We start from the raw sequence: 19,027 nt of genomic DNA on the forward strand, positions 1-19,027 counted from the left end.
TAATCACTTAGCAACCGAACCGGTATCCAATACCCTCATGCTACTAGGAGTACTAGTAAAGTACACATCAACATCATGTATATCAAATATACTTCTTTCGACTTTTGCCAGCCTTCTTATCTACCAAGTATCTAGAGTTGCTCCGCCTCAGTGACTGTTCCCCTCATTACAGAAGCACTTAGTCTCGGGTTTGGGTTTAATCTTGGGTCTCTTCATTAGTGCAGCAACTGTTTTGCCGTTTCACGAAGTATCCCTTCTAGCCCTTGCCTTTCTTGAAACTTAGTGGTTTTACAAACCATCAACTATTGATGCTCCTTCTTGATTTCTACTTTCGCAGTGTCAAACAACGCGAATCGCTCAAGGATCATTGTATCTATCCTTGATATGTTATAGTTCATCACGAAGCTCTCACAGCTTGGTGGCAGTGACTTTGGAGAACCATCACTATCTCATCTGGAAGATTAACTCCCACTTGATTCAAGTTATTGTCGTACTCAGACAATCTGAGCACACGCTCAACGATTGAGCTTTTCTCCTTTACTTTGTGGACAAAGAATCTTGTCGGAGGTCTCGTACCTCTCAACAAGGGCACGAGCATGAAATCACAATTTCATCTCTTTAGAACATCACTTATGTTCCGTGACGTTTCAAAACGTCTTCGGTGCCTTGCTTCTAAGCCATTAAGTATTTTGCACTGAACTATCGTGTAGTCATCAGAAACGTGTATGTCGGATGTTCACAGCATCCACAAACGACGCTCGAGGTGCAACACACTGAGTGGTGCATTAAGGACATAAGCCTTCTGCGCAGCAACGAGGACAATCCTCTTCAAAGTTTGCTACTATCAACTTTCAACTAAATTTTCTCTAGGAACATATAAAAACAGTAGAGCTATAGCGCAAGCTACATCATAATTCGCAAAGACCATTAGACTATGTTCATGACAATTAGTTCAATTAATCATATTACTTAAGAACTCCCACTCAAAAAGTACATCTCTCTAGTCATTTGAGTGGTACATGATCCAAATCCACTATCTCAAGTCCGATCATCACGTGAGTCGAGAATAGTTTCAGTGGTAAGCATCTCTATGCTAATCATATCAACTATATGATTCATGCTCGACCTTTCGGTCTCATGTGTTCCGAGGCCATGTCTGCACATGCTAGGCTCATCAAGCTTAACCCGAGTGTTCTGCGTGTGCAACTGTTTTGCACCCGTTGTATGTGAACGTTGAGTCTATCACACCCGATCATCACGTGGTGTCTCGAAACGAAGAACTGTCGCAACGGTGCACAGTCGGGGAGAACACAATTTCGTCTTGAAATTTTAGTGAGAGATCACCTCATAATGCTACCGTTGTTCTAAGCAAGATAAGGTGCAAAAAGGATTAACATCACATGCAATTCATAAGTGACATGATATGGCCATCATCATGTGTTTCTTGATCTCCATCACCAAAGCACCGGCACGATCTTCTTGTCACCGGCGTCACACCATGATCTCCATCATCATGATCTCCATCAACGTGTCGCCATCGGGGTTGTCGTGCTACTCATGCTATTACTACTAAAGCTACGTCCTAGCAATATAGTAAACACATCTGCAAGCACAAACGTTAGTTTAAAGACAACTATGGCTCCTGCCGGTTGCCGTACCATCGACGTGCAACTCGATATTAACTATTACAACATGATCATCTCATACATCCAATATATCACATCACATCGTTGGCCATATCACATCACAAGCATACCCTGCAAAAACAAGTTAGACGTCCTCTAATTTTGTTGTTGCATGTTTTACGTGGTGACCATGGGTATCTAGTAGGATCGCATCTTACTTACGTAAACACCACAACGGAGATATATGAATTGCTATTTAACCTCATCTAAGGACCTCCTCAGTCAATTCCGATTCAACTAAAGTTGGAGAAACTGACACCCGCCAGTCATCTTTGAGCAACGGAGTTACTCGTAGTGATGAAACCAGTCTCTCGTAAGCATACGAGTAATGTCGGTCCGAGCCGCTTCGATCCAACAATACCGCGGAATCAAGAAAAGACTAAGGAGGGCAGCAAAACGCACATCACCGCCCACAAAAACTTTTGTGTTCTACTCGAGAAGACATCTACGCATGAACCTAGCTCATGATGCCACTGTTGGGGAACGTCGCATGGGAAACAAAAATTTTCCTACGCGCACGAAGACCTATCATGGTGATGTCCATCTACGAGAGGGGATGTCCGATCTACGTACCCTTGTAGACCGCACAACAGAAGCGTTAGTGAACGCGGTTGATGTAGTGGAACGTCCTCACGTCCCTCGATCCGCCCCGCGAACCGTCCCGCGATCAGTCCCACGATCTAGTGCCGAACGGACGACACCTCCGCGTTCAGCACACGTACAGCTCGACGATGATCTCGGCCTTCTTGATCCAGCAAGAGAGACGGAGAGGTAGAAGAGTTCTCCGGCAGCGTGACGGCGCTCCGGAGGTTGGTGATGATCTTATCTCAGCAGGGCTCCGCCCGAGCTCCGCAGAAACGCGATCTAGAGGTGAAACCGTGGAGATATGTGGTCGGGCTGCCGTGGCAAAAGTTGTCTCAAATCAGCCATAATACCTCAGTATATATAGGAGGGAGGGGGAGGGAAGAGGCAGCCTCAAACCCTCAAGGTTTGGCCGAAATTGGAGGTGGAGGAGTCCTACTCCAATCCTACTTGGAGTAGGATTCCACCTTCCCACTTGGAAACTCTTTCCACCTTGTGTTTTTTCCTTCTCAAACCTTATGGGACTTAGTGGAAACTTATTCCAGCCCACTAGGGGCTGGTTTATCTCTTCCCATAGCCCATGAGACCCCTTGGGGCGTGACATCCCTCCCGATGGTCCCCGGCACCCCTCCCGGCACTCCCGGTACACTACCGATGAGCCCGAAACTTTTCCGGTGACCAAAACAGGACTTCCTATATATCAATCTTTACCTCCGGACCATTCCGGAGCTCCTCGTGACGTCATGGATCTCATCCGGGACTCCGAACAACATTCGGTAACCAACCATATAACTCAAATACGCATAAAACAACGTCGAACCTTAAGTGTGCAGACCCCTGCGGGTTCGAGAACTATGTAGACATGACCCGAGTGACTCCTCGGTCAATATCCAATAGCGGGACCTGGATGCCCATATTGGATCCCACATATTCTATGAAGATCTTATCGTTTGAACCTCAGTGCCAAGGATTCATATAATCCCGTATGTCATTCCCTTTGTCCTTCGGTATGTTACTTGCCCGAGATTCGATCGTCAGTATCCGCATACCTATTTCAATCTCGTTTACCCGCAAGTCTCTTTACTCGTTCCGTAATACAAGATCCCGCAACTTACACTAAGTCACATTGCTTGCAAGGCTTGTGTGTGATGTTGTATTACCGAGTGGGCCCCGAGATACCTCTCCGTCACATGGAGTGACAAATCCCAGTCTCGATCCATACTAACTCAACTAACACCTTCGGAGATACCTGTAGAGCATCTTTATAGTCATGCAGTTACGTTGCGACGTTTGATACACACAAAGCATTCCTCCGGTGTCAGTGAGTTATATGATCTCATGGTCATAGGAACAAATACTTGACACGCAGAAAACAATAGCAACAAAATGACACGATCAACATGCTACGTCTATTAGTTTGGGTCTAGTACATCACATGATTCTCCTAATGATGTGATCCCGTTTATCAAATGACAACACTTGCCTATGGTCAGGAAACCTTGACCATCTTTGATCAACGAGCTAGTCAACTAGAGGCTTACTAGGGACAGTGTTTTGTCTATGTATCCACACAGGTATTGTGTTTCCAATCAATACAATTATAGCATGGATAATAAACGATTATCATGAACTAAGAAATATAATAATAACTAATTTATTATTGCCTCTAGGGCATATTTCCAACAGCATGATCAGTTTCAAATATGCAAGCCAGAGCATGACAATTCACAACAGTCAAACGCTACACATCAAGTGAAGCTCAATATGCAACGAGTTGCATATTGACGGAACTCCACATTTAATTATTTAGTTCACTCCCATTTATTTACACGACAAAATTAAATGTTGTTAAACATGGCAAGGGATGAAACACAATTAAACTACCTATCTAGGCATTTTAAATGAGGCCGGAAACGACATATAGCATCTCCGAAATGACCCTATGTGTTAAATTCTAAATCTGTCCAGATTTGTCCTAATCACATTTTATGTTTGTTAAGCGGCAAAAAAAAGTGGTTCACATGATTCTATTCGTTGTTCTATTCTATTTACATATATGACTCAACTCCGACGGAGCTACGGTTAATTAACTACGGACTAAACCATTTCTATCACGTCGACATGCAAACCGATGCAAACGACAGGGCTAACAGTTTTAAATATGCATGAGAGCAGGAAAATAAATCTATGTGAAATTTTACACGTTTTACATGTACAACTTGTAGCGATCCGACGCACGTTTAAAAACTACAGGCGTTTTCAAATCAATAGTTTTTCTGAAATTAATAAAATAGCAGGAGGAAAAGAAAAAGAAAGGTGAATGCAATTGGAGACGTCGCCAGTGGTGATCCGGTGGTCCGTGCATCCCCTTGCGATCTTCTCCCTCTGGATCCTCGGCTAGCGCCCAGAATCGTCCGTCGACCGGTAGGGGATGCCACCGGATCTTGGTCTGGGGCAGACACCCCTGGCACCGCCCTCATCGCATTCCCTCTGATCCCAGCTCATTCTGCAAGCATGGATGATTTTGCAAAACAAATCTTTTCCTATATATCAGCTGAGATAAATGAAACATGTGGTTCAGAATTAACTAATCCCTTTATAAATTATGTTTTTTTAGTTCTTTTAGCTAGCTGATCATGGCATCCTCCCTTGAGGTATTGCTTGTTGATGATATCTCCAAGGTGTTAGCTCTACAATGTCATTATAAACCCATCCGCCATGGCTAGCGGGAAAAACTGTTATGGGTACCCATTGCATGAACGTAAAACGCCATTGAAGATTTGATAGTACATTTGGAAGACCAAAATACTTGTTCAGAGAGTAATAATAGCACATACAACGGATTATGTTGAACCACTCTAATTTGACACCACATATGTGTCGAGAGCCCACGAGGAAGACGAATGAGAAATGGCGTTTTCTATTTTCAATTGTTTTAACGGATCCACATAGCTTCAAATTTTTCAATGGTTACCAAACAAGGCCAGACTAGATTCCGCGCCGTTTACACATGGTTGTGGAATTGATGCCCACTCAATGCCGCCTCCAAGTGTGTGATCGTCGTCGTCAGGAGTCCAACCGTCCTTCATGTATCGATAAAGTTGTTCGTAAATCTTGACGCCAACGATCGTGGCAGCTTTAAATAGCCCCCCCTTTACAAACCGCATAACGGACCATAAAGGTGATGTCTATCGGCGCGGTTTGGCTTCATACCCATCACACGTGTAACGGTTAGCCGCAACACACACATGCCGATGCACGTCGGTCGACGATGGTTGCTGTGGTTTCACGCCTTAGCAACGGTTGGTTAGCCGCACATACACCAATGCACATTGACCATTACCGTGTCCTCACGTCACCGTCACACATGGACCGACAAACCGCCGTCGTGTTCTCACGCCGGCGGTCGACGACGACGAAACTGTGGAACTTTTTTTTTTGGATTGAAATAAGTACATACCTTGTGCTCCCACTTCCTCCGAATTCCAACATAATACCTTTTTTTCTTTCACTTTGGCAAGCCCCTTTTTCCCACCAACTCCTCCTCGTGTTCCCACACTGTTCCGTTCCATGGATGGCATCGTCCGGCTCGGCCGTCCGTCCGTCATCGTGGAACGGAGCAAGCAAAGCAACCGAATCCCACGCCACGCACGAGCACGATACACACAACACAACAGAATAGCGGCTGCGGCGCGGCCATCTGATTTCATTCTTTGTTTTCTTCTTCTTCTTCTTCTTCCCAAGAAAAAAACAACAACATTACAGCGCAGACTCCCACACCATTCCACCTTCCGCCACCACCCCCTCGTCGTCGTCCTCCTCCCCCAACCCCCCCTCCACTCTCCCCCGTCCTCCCCCGTAGTGCCGAGCACGCCTCCGCCTTCGCCCCGCCCCGCCCCGCCCCCAGTAACTTGGCACGCGCCCGTCCCCTCCATGCGCATGGGCGGATGATTGACGGGGTAAACCCGGCCCTCACCCGACCGACCGAAGCGCGCAGCGGCGGTCAGCGACAGCAACCCCACGATTCCACCACCACCGCCCGCAGGTGCGACCAAATCCGAGCCTCCCGCGAGCTCATCCCCCCCCCCCCCCCCCCCCACTTTTTTTTTTTATATAGCCGAGTCGAAATGGGGTGGGAGATTTGTTTTCCTTTAATGCCGGGTTGCTGTTAAGCCCGCCCGCCCGCCCGGTCGATCTCTCGCCGCGCCGGCCGTTGCGGGTGTGGGACAGCTTGCTTGCCTGCTGCTGCTGCGCTGCCGCCCGATCTGAGCCGCCATGGCCGCCGCCGCGCCGGGCTCCGCCAGCAAGGTATGTACGTACCGTCTGTGTACCGGCGCCGATCCCATCCCTCCCGTGATTTTCCGTGTCAACGGGGGCGCCCGATCTGCCACCCCCGACCCGCTCTCAACCTCCCCCCCCCCCTCTCTCTGCTACTCTGCCGCCGTAGCTTGGAGCCGCCGCCAACTTGCCCCCGCCACCCCGCCGCCTCTTCGCCGTTGCCGTCCCCACTTCCTCGTCGCGGCACCGCGTTCCTGCTCCGCCGCCCGCAATGGGCTGCTAGGTTGTCAGCGATCCGGTCTGTTAAACCCCATCGGCCTGGATCCATACCTCGATCCACAGTTTCCGGGTCTAGATCCGCCGCCACTGTTGGTCTGGCCTGCAGATTCCGCTCAATAACTTACTGTGTGCAGGATTCTGCGCTCAGGAGCTTCTACCGGGATCATGTGCTGTGTGGTTCCCATTTTTCCTCATGGCTGGCTTTTCTATCTGCTACTATACTCAACTTGACGTGGATGGGGATGGATTGCTTGCTTGTCAGATCCTAGGATGCCATGCTTAGCAGTGACTTGGGTTTTGCCTTGGAGTTGCGCAGACGGCCACACATTGCTTGGTTTGGCTTTTCTTCGCTGCGTCGGTGAAATTCGGCTTCTGGAATGGACACACCTTCTGGCTTCAGCACAAGGAATACCCAGAACCTGGCAAGTCGACTCTCTTGACGCTCAAGTCTTGATACTGAGTGGGTTTCCGACCATGTCCATATACAGAGTCCGATGGGAGCATGCTTGCATGTTGTTGCCACTGGCGGGGCCGCTGCGGAGTCGGATTGAAGCAGCTTCATTCAACACCGGAGATGCGTTCACATCTTGTCTGTGTTACAGACACACACTGCAAAGGATGCCCACTTCTGTCTGGAATAATTCAGTGAATTTTAGCGATTGGATATGAGTGTCTCTTGGTGTATGCTTCAACTCGGTTGACATTGGATCTGATAGCATATATGGTACCTACATCATCTCAGGAGATGTAGCCTGTTGTTGGAGCTGCAACGTATTGGAGCTGGCCTGAAGTTTGGCAATTGCCAACTCCTGTTATTGGAGCAGGCCTGATGTTTAGCAATTGCCAAAACAATTGATTATACCCAAGGATGTCTTCTGGACTGCTGCCCGCCCCTATTTATCTCAAGCTTTTGGTGCTCTGTTTCTCTCGGTTAACTGTTTGAGTAGGAAACAATAGTATGTTTTTCCATTCATCTGTTGTCTACCTCATCTGGGTTATTTTACTAGCTAGTACTCCCTCTGTCCTGTAATGTAAGACGCTTTTTGACACTACACTAGTGTCAAAAATGTCCTACATTATGGGACGGAGGGAGTAATATATATAAAAGTGTAGTTGACATTCTTTATGAATATTTTTCTTCAAGATTTTTGTAAATGGGCTTGTCTGGAGCTGTAAATCTTTTGTTGTTGCAAATGGAATTTCTACTAAGTTGTTTATGAATTTCTATTTTCAGCACACCTTCTCTTCGCTCTTGAAGCAAAAGTCAGCAAAGACTAGTCCGCCGAGATCCAGGGGTACTATGGCGATTTCAATGAGGGATGTAGATCCTGCTTTTCAAGGGGCTGGTCAAAAAGAGTATCCTTCAGTTGCCTATTTCGCCACCGCCTTACATTGTCATGTTCATTTTTCTTTACCATATCGTTCTATCCTATGAATGTCATATATCTCCATCTCTCATTACTGTCATGCCCAATTGTTCTGAATTAATGATGCATACCCAGTAGGGAATGTGTAGTACACATAGGTCAGCTTCACATTAGACGAATGAAAGTCTGCGAGAAACTATTGCACTGAAAGTAAGTGAATATGTTAGCCCTGCATTGTGTTGAAATTGCTTACATATAGGTTGTCTCTATAGTTATTCTTAACAACCCTCAGTGGACTGGAAATATGGCGGATTGAGAAGTTGCAAGCCGTTCCTGTTCCCAGAGAATCACATGGGAAATTTTTCACAGGAGATTCCTACATAATACTGAAGGTACTCTACCCCTTCTCAAATTGTAGGCGCACCTAAGTCCATGATTAGTTCTGTTGTTCAGAGCCGTTTGATGTCAGCAATACAACTGGTCTTATCCCTTCATCATTTTTTTAAACTTGTAACCTCACTAATAAATATTGATTTATCCTGCTTCTTTTCTTACCATAATGATGCGATCCTTTATACTTGAAGGAATTATTTCCCTTTCTATTTTTATTTATTTCTGCATATTGTGTATGCAACATAGTAATGTTGATGCTAATATCATCAGCATAATAATGTTGATTAAGACTAATAATTATTCTGTCATTGTCATTGGAACAGACATCTGCCCGTAAAAATGGTTCTTTTCAGCATGATATCCATTATTGGCTTGGTAAAGATACCAGTCAGGTATGCTATTACATTTCAAGCTTTCATCCTTTTTCTGGATACGCTAGCTAATGAAATAGCAAACTTATTTGTTGCATTTCAATTAATGAACAGGATGAATCTGGTACAGCTGCAATCAAGACTGTGGAATTGGATGTTGCTCTTGGCGGACGTGGTGTTCAATACCGTGAAGTACAGGGAAATGAGACTGAGAAATTTCTTTCCTACTTTAAACCCTGTATTATTCCAGAGGAAGGTGGAGTTGCATCTGGTTTCAGGCATGCTGAAATCAATGAGAGGGAGCATGTAACACGATTATTTGTTTGCAGAGGAAAGCATACAGTCCATGTTAAAGAGGTAAATACCTTTTTCTGTGTTCCCTGTCATTTTTTTTTCTGAGCGTATTTGTCACCCTGTTCTTTCATGGCGATGGCTGCCAAATATGTATGTCACATTGCCCTTTTCCTCAACAGGTGCCTTTTGCAAGATCATCACTCAACCATGATGACATATTTATTTTAGACACGAAGTCCAAGATATTCCAATTCAATGGATCGAATTCTAGTATTCAGGAGAGGGCTAAAGCCCTTGAGGTTGTGCAATATCTCAAAGACACTAACCATGAAGGAAAATGTGATGTAGCTGCAGTTGGTAAGTTCACTCTTCAGTAAACACTTCTTAAATGGACAAAGTAATTTTCTTCCAGGATTATGATTTTTTTTTTCAAACAGAGGATGGAAAGTTGATGGCAGACGCTGATGCTGGTGAATTCTGGGGTCTCTTTGGGGGATTTGCTCCTCTTCCAAGAAAGACCTTTTCTGAACCTAATGGAAAAGATACCGCTTCCCCTCCAAAGCTGCTCTGGTAATATATCACTGGAAATAAATCCCAGAAATTTTATTTCTTCTACTAAATGCACTCTCTTCTAAACATGTGGTTCTGTTGTGTATATGTTTTCCCTTCTGATAAATATTCTATTCTTTGATATTTTCAGGGTCAATAAGGGCCAAACAGTTCCTGTGGATTATGAAGTTCTAACAAAAGCGCTGCTAGATTCAACAAAATGCTACCTTCTGGATTGTGGATCTGAAATTTATGTCTGGATGGGTAGAGAAACAGCGCTCGAAGATAGGAAACAAGCAGGATTGGCAGCTGAGGTACGTTTTCTCCTTTTTGCTTCTGAAAAGAACAATTTTGATGGTTGATGATAATTTAGAAGGTCATTATTCAGAAATTCTGGCTCATAGCCATATTAATTGGTTACCACAACTTTAGCAAAGATAAACACACCATCACTATGCTTATGTACCAAACATTTTGTTTCTGGAACTGTGTTGGCGTATTACTTTGGTTAGGCCCATTTGTAATTTGTTTTTTGCGTTGGCAAGTATTCACTTTTCCATGATGGTGCTTGTATTGTCACTTCTGTAGGAATTACTTCGTGAAGGAGATCGACCAAAATCTCACATTGTTCGTCTTATGGAAGGATTTGAGACGGTCATTTTCCGATCAAAGTTTAATAAATGGCCCAAGAAAGCTGAGGCAGTTGTGTCAGATGAGAGCAGAGGAAAAGTTGCAGGTTAGCATTCATGGGTTATTATTTTTTATTTTCCCTATCACTATTAACACTTGCTGACACATCAATTTCCTTTCGTAGCCCTTCTTAAACGTCAAGGATTTAATGTCAAGGCTATAGCAAAATCTGCTCCTGTGAAGGAAGAGCCTCTACCTCAGATTGACTGCACAGGGAACTTACAGGTCAGTTGAAATTCCTTTTTTGCTAATGATTTTGCAACCAGACCCAAAACAGTTATTGCTGTCGTATTCTTGTTTGTTGAACTGTTGTGAGAAGAACACTTGTACTCTGTAACAAGATTGTTGCTAAAATTTCATTTCGACATACATAATCTGAAGTTGAGTAAGCTTACAGGTTTGGCGCGTAAATGACAGCGAAAAGACTTTTCTTTCATTCTCCGAACAATGCAAATTCTACAGTGGAGATTGCTATATCTTCCAATATAGCTACCCTGGTGATGATGGGGAGGAATGTCTTATTGGTACTTGGTTTGGAAAAAAGAGTATTGAGGTAATCTTTAACATTTACTATCTTCTTTAGTAGCATGTTCCTGAAACAGTTATGCCTAACGGTCATGCAAATGTACTAGATAGGTGACTAACTAAGAGGAATCAGTGAGTAGTGAGTTATCTTGCCTCCCGGGTTTGTTTTCTCTTTCTACAGTACAAAATAATCTACTAGATTTATGACAGCAATCACTCTGTTCTTCGCGAATTTGGATACATTTTCGTCATGCTGTGCAAACCAGTACTGTATCAATGATGCCTTCATGCTATTTTAAGTGCAAATGTATTTAGCATTCTTTTGTAATGAGAATATGATGGTGCCACATTTGTATTCTCAAGCTGGTGAATAATTATCTAAAAACATGTTTTGTTTTGGTGAGGACAGGAGGAGAGGGCTGCAGCCACTTCACTTGCTAATAAGATGGTTGAGTCTCTAAAATTCCAGGCAGTTCTGGTAAACAAAAATCAGCTTTTTTTGAGACTCAAAGATCCGTAAAATCTTGCTTGACTCTCAATCTCAATAATCTGGTTATCACAGGTTCGCCTTTATGAAGGAAAGGAGCCCATTGAGTTTTTCCCAATATTTCAGAATTTGGTTATATTCAAGGTCAGCCTTCACTAATTTGTTTGGTTAAGCTTCACTGTGCTACCTTTTGCCAGACATATATTTCTGCTGCACACCTTTACATTTTTTTTTTGAAAAAACTCAATAACACAGGGTGGTGCTAGTACTGGGTATAAGAAGTTTGTCTCAGAAAATGGCATTCAGGATGATACATATTCAGAAAATGGGGTTGCACTGTTCCGGGTTCAAGGTTCAGGACCAGATAATATGCAAGCAATTCAAGTTGATGCGGTACTTTCTGTTTCGGTCTATCTTCACTGCACAGGCCATTATGTTTATGCTATGACCACTTCTTTTTGTAACTAATGCTATGACCACTTTTTTAGCCCGTATTTGTACATGTTTAACTATGATATGGTTTTTCTTACCAGGTGGCACCATCCCTGAACTCTTCGTATTGTTACATACTGCATGATGGAGATACAGTATTTACGTGGATTGGGAACCTAAGCTCGACAATGGATCACGAGCTCGCTGAGAGGCAACTAGATGTGATCAAGGTATGACTTATGAGAAATGCCCTTCAATATAATCATTTCATGCAAATGCATTTCATCATTCATGTAGCTGTTGCTAGATCATCTTGATCCACTTATTTTCAATATAACAGTTTTTTTATTTGTCAACCGTACATAGCCTAAGTGTTCATGATCATCAGTGCGATAAACATCTTTTGAAATAATATGGATACTTTAGTCACTAAAATCCATCTATGTCATGTTAAAATATTCGCCGTACTAGTCATATTTTCTCTCCCTTTGTTTCTACTTCGCATATTAGATTTGTCAAAAGTCAAAGTTTGTAAAGTTTGAAGAAATTTATATTAAAAAAATATCAACATCTACAATACCAAATAAATATAATATAAAATATATTTCATGATGGATATAATTATATATTTTTTGTATTGTGAATGTTAATAATATTTTGTGTCAACTTGGTCAAACTTTGGACTTTGACTTCAGACAAACCAAATATGTGGGCTAAATAGAAACGGAGGGAATATAGTGTGATGTACATATTCATATAACATAAATTATGTTTTATGATTTTGTTGGTTCTTTTTAAACAAATTTTATGTAGTTATTGTAGTAAATATTCGCCATCTGACATATGTGCTTCTTACTCACTTGTAATTTATGGTTGTCCCCCACTATAAGTGGTTGGTGATTTACTCCCAAGTAGAAGATACATTCTCGACAATTGGCAATACAAATTCTTTTAGAAGCCGCAACTATTTGCACACGTTCACAATGCTCAACTTTTACCACCTGACAGCATGAAATAATATTAGGCTTGAACATAGTTTAAAAAGGCGCGCCTAGGCGAGTGCTTAAGCGCGCATAGGCCCTAAGAGATAGCAAAAAAAGCCTAGCATAAGCATGTGCTTTGGTTAGAAAAGCGCAAGGCAGTGGCTAAACGCACAATTAATGCCTAGCTCTTTTTTTTTAACGTGGGCTTGAAACTAGGTAAGTGAAGATACCAATTTCTATGTGTGTAATATAGGATAAAGCAGAACCTAAAAACTATGCATTGGAATATAAGAACAATAATCTTATGAATAACATTATGCTGCCTGATGCATTCAAATAGAAATATAGATAGTAAAATTACATCGCATACATACCTTTCCAATAGCACCAAGAACAACAGTTATGTTAGAACATCCATACACTGTAGCATATTTGAGAGGGGCTAGGAATGCATGCTGTTGTGGTACTGTATGTTTGTACTTTATGCTAACATGTTTTCAGTTCTTGTTGCTCTACTCTATCAATATACCAGAACACCGATTATTCCCATCCTTCTCATCCAATATATTATTTGCAGCCAAATCTCCAGTCCAGAATGCTCAAGGAAGGATCAGAATATGATCAGTTCTGGAAGATACTTGGAATAAAGTCTGAGTACTCCAGCCAGAAGATTGCGAGAGATCAAGAAAGTGATCCTCATTTATTTTGTTGTACTTTTTTGAAAGGTAAGAAAGAGTTTATTAATTTTCTTGCATCCATTTGTTCTCTTACTCCCTTATCATTCAGTATGCAATGCGCTTATCTGTGTCTTCATTTTGGATCGATATTCTCTGTGGTGTACATTGGGCTAATGAAGGGGTGCTTAAGGTGAGCAATCCAAAAGTTCATATGTTCTTTGATGAAAATAAGATGGTGTGATGAAATTTAATGGTGGTCTCATGAATCGTAATATTGCAGGTTAGAGAGATATTCAACTTCACACAAGATGATATGATGACGGAGGACATATTTATTTTGGACTGTCGTTCATGTGTGTTTATATGGGTTGGACAAAATGTGGACACAAAAATACGTGCACAAGCTTTGAGCATTGGAGAGGTATCTGATAATTTCATGGTTTTCTGTGTGTGGAGAAAGCAAATTCCTTCTTTTACTTAATGTTGGATTCATAAAACTTACTTTTCTGCCAGAAATTTCTAGAACTTGACATTCCAATGGAAAACTTATCACGAGAAACACCAGTTTATGTCATCAATGAAGGAAGTGAGCCCCAATTTTTCACTAGGTTCTTCACTTGGGATTCTGCAAAATCAGCCGTAAGCCTTGTCCTTGTAGGTTTGTGTTTTTTCTCTACCATGTAACTTCAGGATCTAACCACATTGTGTTTTGTCTTATAAATCATCTCAGATGCATGGCAACTCATTTGAAAGGAGGCTGTCTATATTGAAGGATGGAATAAAACCAAGAAGAGATGTAAGATTCTGTACCTTCTGATATTTTTTTAACCTCGTAAAGTTTCTCTCAACCTGGTATGCTAGATGGTTGTGAACAAAGGCACTGCATCTGCATGTCCAGCTTAGCTGTTGTATATTTCTCCCAAGTTATTGCAGCATTCCCCATTGGTACTTTAGTAGGGAATGAATATTGACTGGTGGTACTCATTAGTAATAACTCATTGAAATAACCTCGTGATCCCATTGGTCATGCATGTTTGAGTGTCTATTATTTGCTAGTTATTTATACATTGTTTGTGTCAAACCCACAAAGATGCCGGGATAAAAATGCTATCATCAGATGTAAAATTTGAACGTTTAATGGGCACTTTGTATTGTGTATAAACATACTAGGTGACTGATTTGCCTTATCAGGTGGCAAATGCATGCATTTTCATTAGCTCAATAGCCAAATATTTTTTTCTCTTGGAGTAAGGTTAATTCTTGGTTGTATAATTTGCAGAAACCTAAAAGAAGACCAACGACGTCATCGCACACTGGAAGATCAAGTGTGCCTGATAAATCTCAGCGGAGAAGCACGTCTTTCAGCCCTGACCGTGTAAGAGTTAGAGGAAGATCACCGGCATTCAATGCATTGGCTGCGACCTTTGAGAATTCAAATGCCCGAAATCTATCAACCCCTCCACCAGTTGCGAGAAAATCATTTTCGAAATCTTCCTCCCCTGATCCTGTAAAGCCACCCCAGAGAGCTGCCTCGATCGCTGCAATGTCTGCTTCATTCGAGCGGCCTAAACAAACTCTGATACCAAAGTCAATTAAAGGTACGCTAACATCCTCAGCAAGTTGTAGATACATTTCTGCATCACAAACACAATTTTCTTACCTGCTATGTTCTTCTGATGTCAAGCGAGTCCTGAGGTAAAGAAACCACAATCTGAAGCAAGCAAACCTAAGCCAGAGGAAGAAGCCAAAGAAAGTACCCCTGCCACAAAGGATGGGCAAACTGTGACTCCGACAATACAAGAAGATGTAAAGGAGGATCAGCCCGAAGACGAGGAAGGGCTTCCTACATATCCATATGATCGCTTGAGGACATCTTCAAGCAATCCTGTCACAGACATTGATAGTACAAGGCGTGAGGTATGCTGCTGCTGTTCTTCTGACTGAATCATCTAAGCCTCCTCCAAACCTAACAGTCTAACACTATCACACTGGCACATTGCACTGCAGACGTATCTATCTTCATCGGAGTTCAGGGAGAAGTTTGGCATGACAAAAGAGGCTTTTGCGAAGCTACCGAAGTGGAAGCAGAATAGGCTCAAGATCGCTCTTCAGCTCTTTTAAAATCTTCTGCTATGAAACAGGCAGTTATCTCTACTTTGTGAAAGCAATGACGGCGAGATTGGTTTTCAAAGGCAAATCTCAAACATGAAGATCTCTCTCGCACTCGTCGCAATGTTAAGAAGAGACATCGGTAAGTGTAAGCCTATCTGGGTCAAGGGGACCCTTGGTAGGCGTCTGAGGAGCTGGAGCAGTGAGTTTTGAGCCGCCCATGCCCCCGAATTGTGTGTTGTCCACTGACGAATTCTCCATGTCGTGTGTCTGGGTCACCGCATTGGCGGTCCGGTCACACACCCTAATTCTTTCCTTTCCAAGGTCACCGGTTTGGTTGTGAGCTTGCAATGCTTTTTCCTCGCCCCCTTTGAAACCTCACCATTTGTTTCATTCATTCATGCTGTGTATGGTTTCCTGACACAAATAATGTTACATATATGGTGTAAGAAGTTAGGTGATGGGATGGACCGGGGCGAGAGCCCCTTTTGTCGGAAAATCCAGGTGATGAACGGGAGAGCGCCTTGCCCTCGAAATTTGGTCTTTTAAGTGGTAACTAGTTGTTCCTGCGTGCAAATTTTGTAATCTGATTTACAGCATGACTTTGTTCTCTTTAGTGATTCCTGTGTGCAGATTTTGTAATTAGATCCCACGGTTTGTATCTACAGACTGACCGTAATTTTGATTTGTATACGTGAAAAGAATCTAGCAACTGATGGAGGTCGTACGCCTGCTAAGGTATGGCAGATTTCAGAAATGCTACTCCCACTTTCACTAAATATGATACGTGAGGCGTGCAGATTATGATCTTGCCCCGCTCATCATCTACAGTTACAAGCCTGCTAACAGCGCATTTCTTCTAAAAGGCCGACAGCTTATTTACTCTCAACATGAATTGCTAGTGACGCACTTTTCTAAAAGGGGCAAGCCAGCGCACTTTTTACTCGTAACATTCAAAAAAATGTTTATCACATATTTTTTTTGCACATTTCATTTTTTTAAATGTGTATACAATAAAATTTGTTCTGTAATTTTGGAAAAAGGTGTATCATTAAGAAAAGTTTGTCATTTAAAACAACAACAATTCTTCAAACATGTTCTATATGTTTTAAAAAAATTGCATGGCGTTTGTTTAAATGTTCACTGTGTATTTAGAAAATGTTCAATGTGCATTTGGTAAATGTGTATTTAGAAAATGTTCAATGTGCATTTGGTAAATGTTCAACATGTATTAAAAAATGTCCAATGTGCATTTAAAAATGTTCAGCATGTATTCAGATAAAAACATCCAACGTGTATCTAAAAAATGTTCAACGTGCATACGAAAAACATTCAACTTTTATTAATAAATTCGACATGTATTTGAAGAAATGATGAAAAATTTAAAAATTGACAAACATAAAATACCTAAGAAAACAGATACAGGAAAAACGAAAAACTAAGAGGAAAAAGGACACAAAGGAAAAAGAACCAAAACAAAAAACTAGAAAACCCGAGAAAAAAAATGGCAAGTACCAGTGGCGTGAGAAATGACATGAGCACATCAGGAAGGAAGTAAAAAAATACATTTGGTGGGCCCGACCCATGAACGGACACGAGTAGGCGCGCTCGACTTTCAACTTGCAGTAAGCGAGATATAGGTTTTCCAACGAAATAAACCTGCCTTCTCCCGAAATCACTAGTCCACGAATACATATTTCAACGATTACTTTCACCTTCACAAGTTGTGACAAGTGACACACCGTATGCGTGTCACTTGTCGTAACTTGGAAGTTTTTCTTTTTTTCGTATATCCGTATTTTTAAACCGTTTTATCTCCTAAACCATGCGTTCAAATCTTGAATCGTTTTCATTGTTGGCTTTCTCGTGTCGAGATCTTCAAAACTAAATCCCATGTTGATAGGTTTTGACGAACTTTTTTTTCCGTAATTTTTTTTGATTTTTTCGTAAAAAAAACAGAAAACGAGTTTTTTCGTAAAAAAATTGATTTTTTTTCGATCAAAAGTTACGAAAGACCGATGAAATACCATAACAGCAAAACAATTCGGAAAGAAACCACTCAAAAAAGGCGAAAACGCGTGTGAAAAAATATAATAAACAAAATTCGAAGGGAACACTCGAAGTGCGACACGTGGCGGCGGCTGAAAACGCGCCAAGTGGCGGCGCGCGACAGCGATCGCTGGAAGGCTTACGAGGGAGCGCTCGCTAACTAGTTGCTCCCGCCTCCTCCCCTTCTCGCGTGCACCTGATATTAGGCTCTTGGGGTGAGCTTTCGAGTTTATCCTGTGATCCATAGAAACAATATATAAGCGTGAGGGATGTTGACAGTGCAACCCACAAATTCGCTACTACATACGAGCTAGAATCCATCCATAGCCAGCGACATTGAAGGGCCGACGGTACCGAAAACCGTTAGTAGCATCGGTAGGGTGGAGAGTGCCCGTTCTGCAGGACGTGGACCATTTATAGCGTGCGCGCTTTTTGCGTCTTTGTTGAAGCGCTCGAAGCGGCTGCGCGCACGTTATAAATTCGTTTTTTGCAGGCTGTTGGAGATGCTCTATTCTCAAGCGCCCTCTTTCTTGCATGCCTGCACTTCCACGTCCTTCGGCACTGAAGACCTCCCCAGGAACTGACAAGCCGCGCCTCTGAAGGAGGCACCTTCATGGTCCCTGAGCACCACACCGGCCCCTCCCTTGTCGATCCCTGGATTTGGATAGAGCTCCATCTGAATTAGCCTTGACCCAACCCACGCCCGGGGGGTCCCATTTGAAGTGTTGTTTGGCCTTCGGCGGTGTAACACTGCGCCCATCAACTTCCTTCCATTCCTTCACAAAGCCTACCACCGACTTCACAATTTCCTGTGGTTCAGCAATCTTGCGTCCATCTCTTGTCTCGTTCCGAGCCAGCCACATTCCATAGATCGCCTGTATCATCAGCTCCTCTTCGTTGTCTGGTGCGTCCGCAAACCAGCCCAACAGCCAGCTCGCCAAGTTGCTCTGAGAGTCTTCGAAACACGGTGGGGTCGGGAAAGAGGAGAGATAGTTCAAGGCATCGCCGGGAAACCCATCACAGGAACTCGCCTACGGGACACCTGTTGTGGGGCGAAAACCTGACGACGCCTTAGGGCTTGTTTGGTTAATCCCTTCCACAAGGGAATTGAAGTGGATTGGAGTGTATTAAGATGAATTTTGACTTGTAGGAAATTTTAATCCCTTTTAATCCCCTCCAAACCCTTTTAAATTTCGAGAAACCAAACAAGGCCTTAAAGATCCAGCGCTAATCCGAAACTGACAAAAACAGTAAATGTTCAGCTCAACACACGAGCA

At 42.8% G+C, this 19,027-nt stretch overlaps 1 protein-coding gene across 2 annotated transcripts; it reads left to right on the forward strand.

The window, feature by feature from the left end:
• The first annotated feature begins 6,145 nt into the window (after positions 1-6,145).
• On the forward strand, positions 6,146-16,402 carry LOC123445657 (villin-3). 2 transcript variants are annotated; one of them, XM_045122672.1, is made up of 23 exons: positions 6,146-6,312; positions 8,059-8,180; positions 8,484-8,583; positions 8,908-8,976; positions 9,070-9,312; positions 9,429-9,606; positions 9,687-9,819; positions 9,950-10,112; positions 10,387-10,534; positions 10,613-10,713; positions 10,886-11,041; positions 11,423-11,491; positions 11,576-11,644; positions 11,756-11,893; positions 12,034-12,162; positions 13,493-13,640; positions 13,772-13,782; positions 13,873-14,013; positions 14,106-14,231; positions 14,323-14,388; positions 14,872-15,190; positions 15,277-15,509; positions 15,600-16,402. In XM_045122672.1, exons 2-23 carry the CDS (start codon positions 8,125-8,127, stop codon positions 15,711-15,713), a joined length of 2,910 nt encoding a protein of 969 aa, XP_044978607.1. In that variant the 5' UTR covers positions 6,146-6,312; positions 8,059-8,124; the 3' UTR covers positions 15,714-16,402. The 2 variants fall into 2 exon arrangements, with proteins under 2 accessions (XP_044978607.1, XP_044978606.1); XM_045122671.1 differs by lacking the exon at positions 6,146-6,312 and adding an exon at positions 6,411-6,575.
• The last annotated feature ends 2,625 nt before the right edge of the window (positions 16,403-19,027 follow it).

The sequence above is a fragment of the Hordeum vulgare genome, chromosome 3H (genome assembly GCF_904849725.1).
Source record: "Hordeum vulgare subsp. vulgare chromosome 3H, MorexV3_pseudomolecules_assembly, whole genome shotgun sequence".
In the NCBI taxonomy this organism is placed as follows: Eukaryota; Viridiplantae; Streptophyta; class Magnoliopsida; order Poales; family Poaceae; genus Hordeum; species Hordeum vulgare.

Bases quoted from the DNA above. Each gene is read 5' to 3' on its own strand.
- LOC123445657 (XM_045122671.1), top strand. From the start codon at position 6,543: ATGGCCGCCGCCGCGCCGGGCTCCGCCAGCAAG. The intron at 8,181-8,483 runs GTATCCTTCAGT...AACAACCCTCAG, and splicing joins CAAGGGGCTGGTCAAAAAGA to TGGACTGGAAATATGGCGGA. The intron at 9,820-9,949 runs GTAATATATCAC...TGATATTTTCAG, and splicing joins TCCCCTCCAAAGCTGCTCTG to GGTCAATAAGGGCCAAACAG.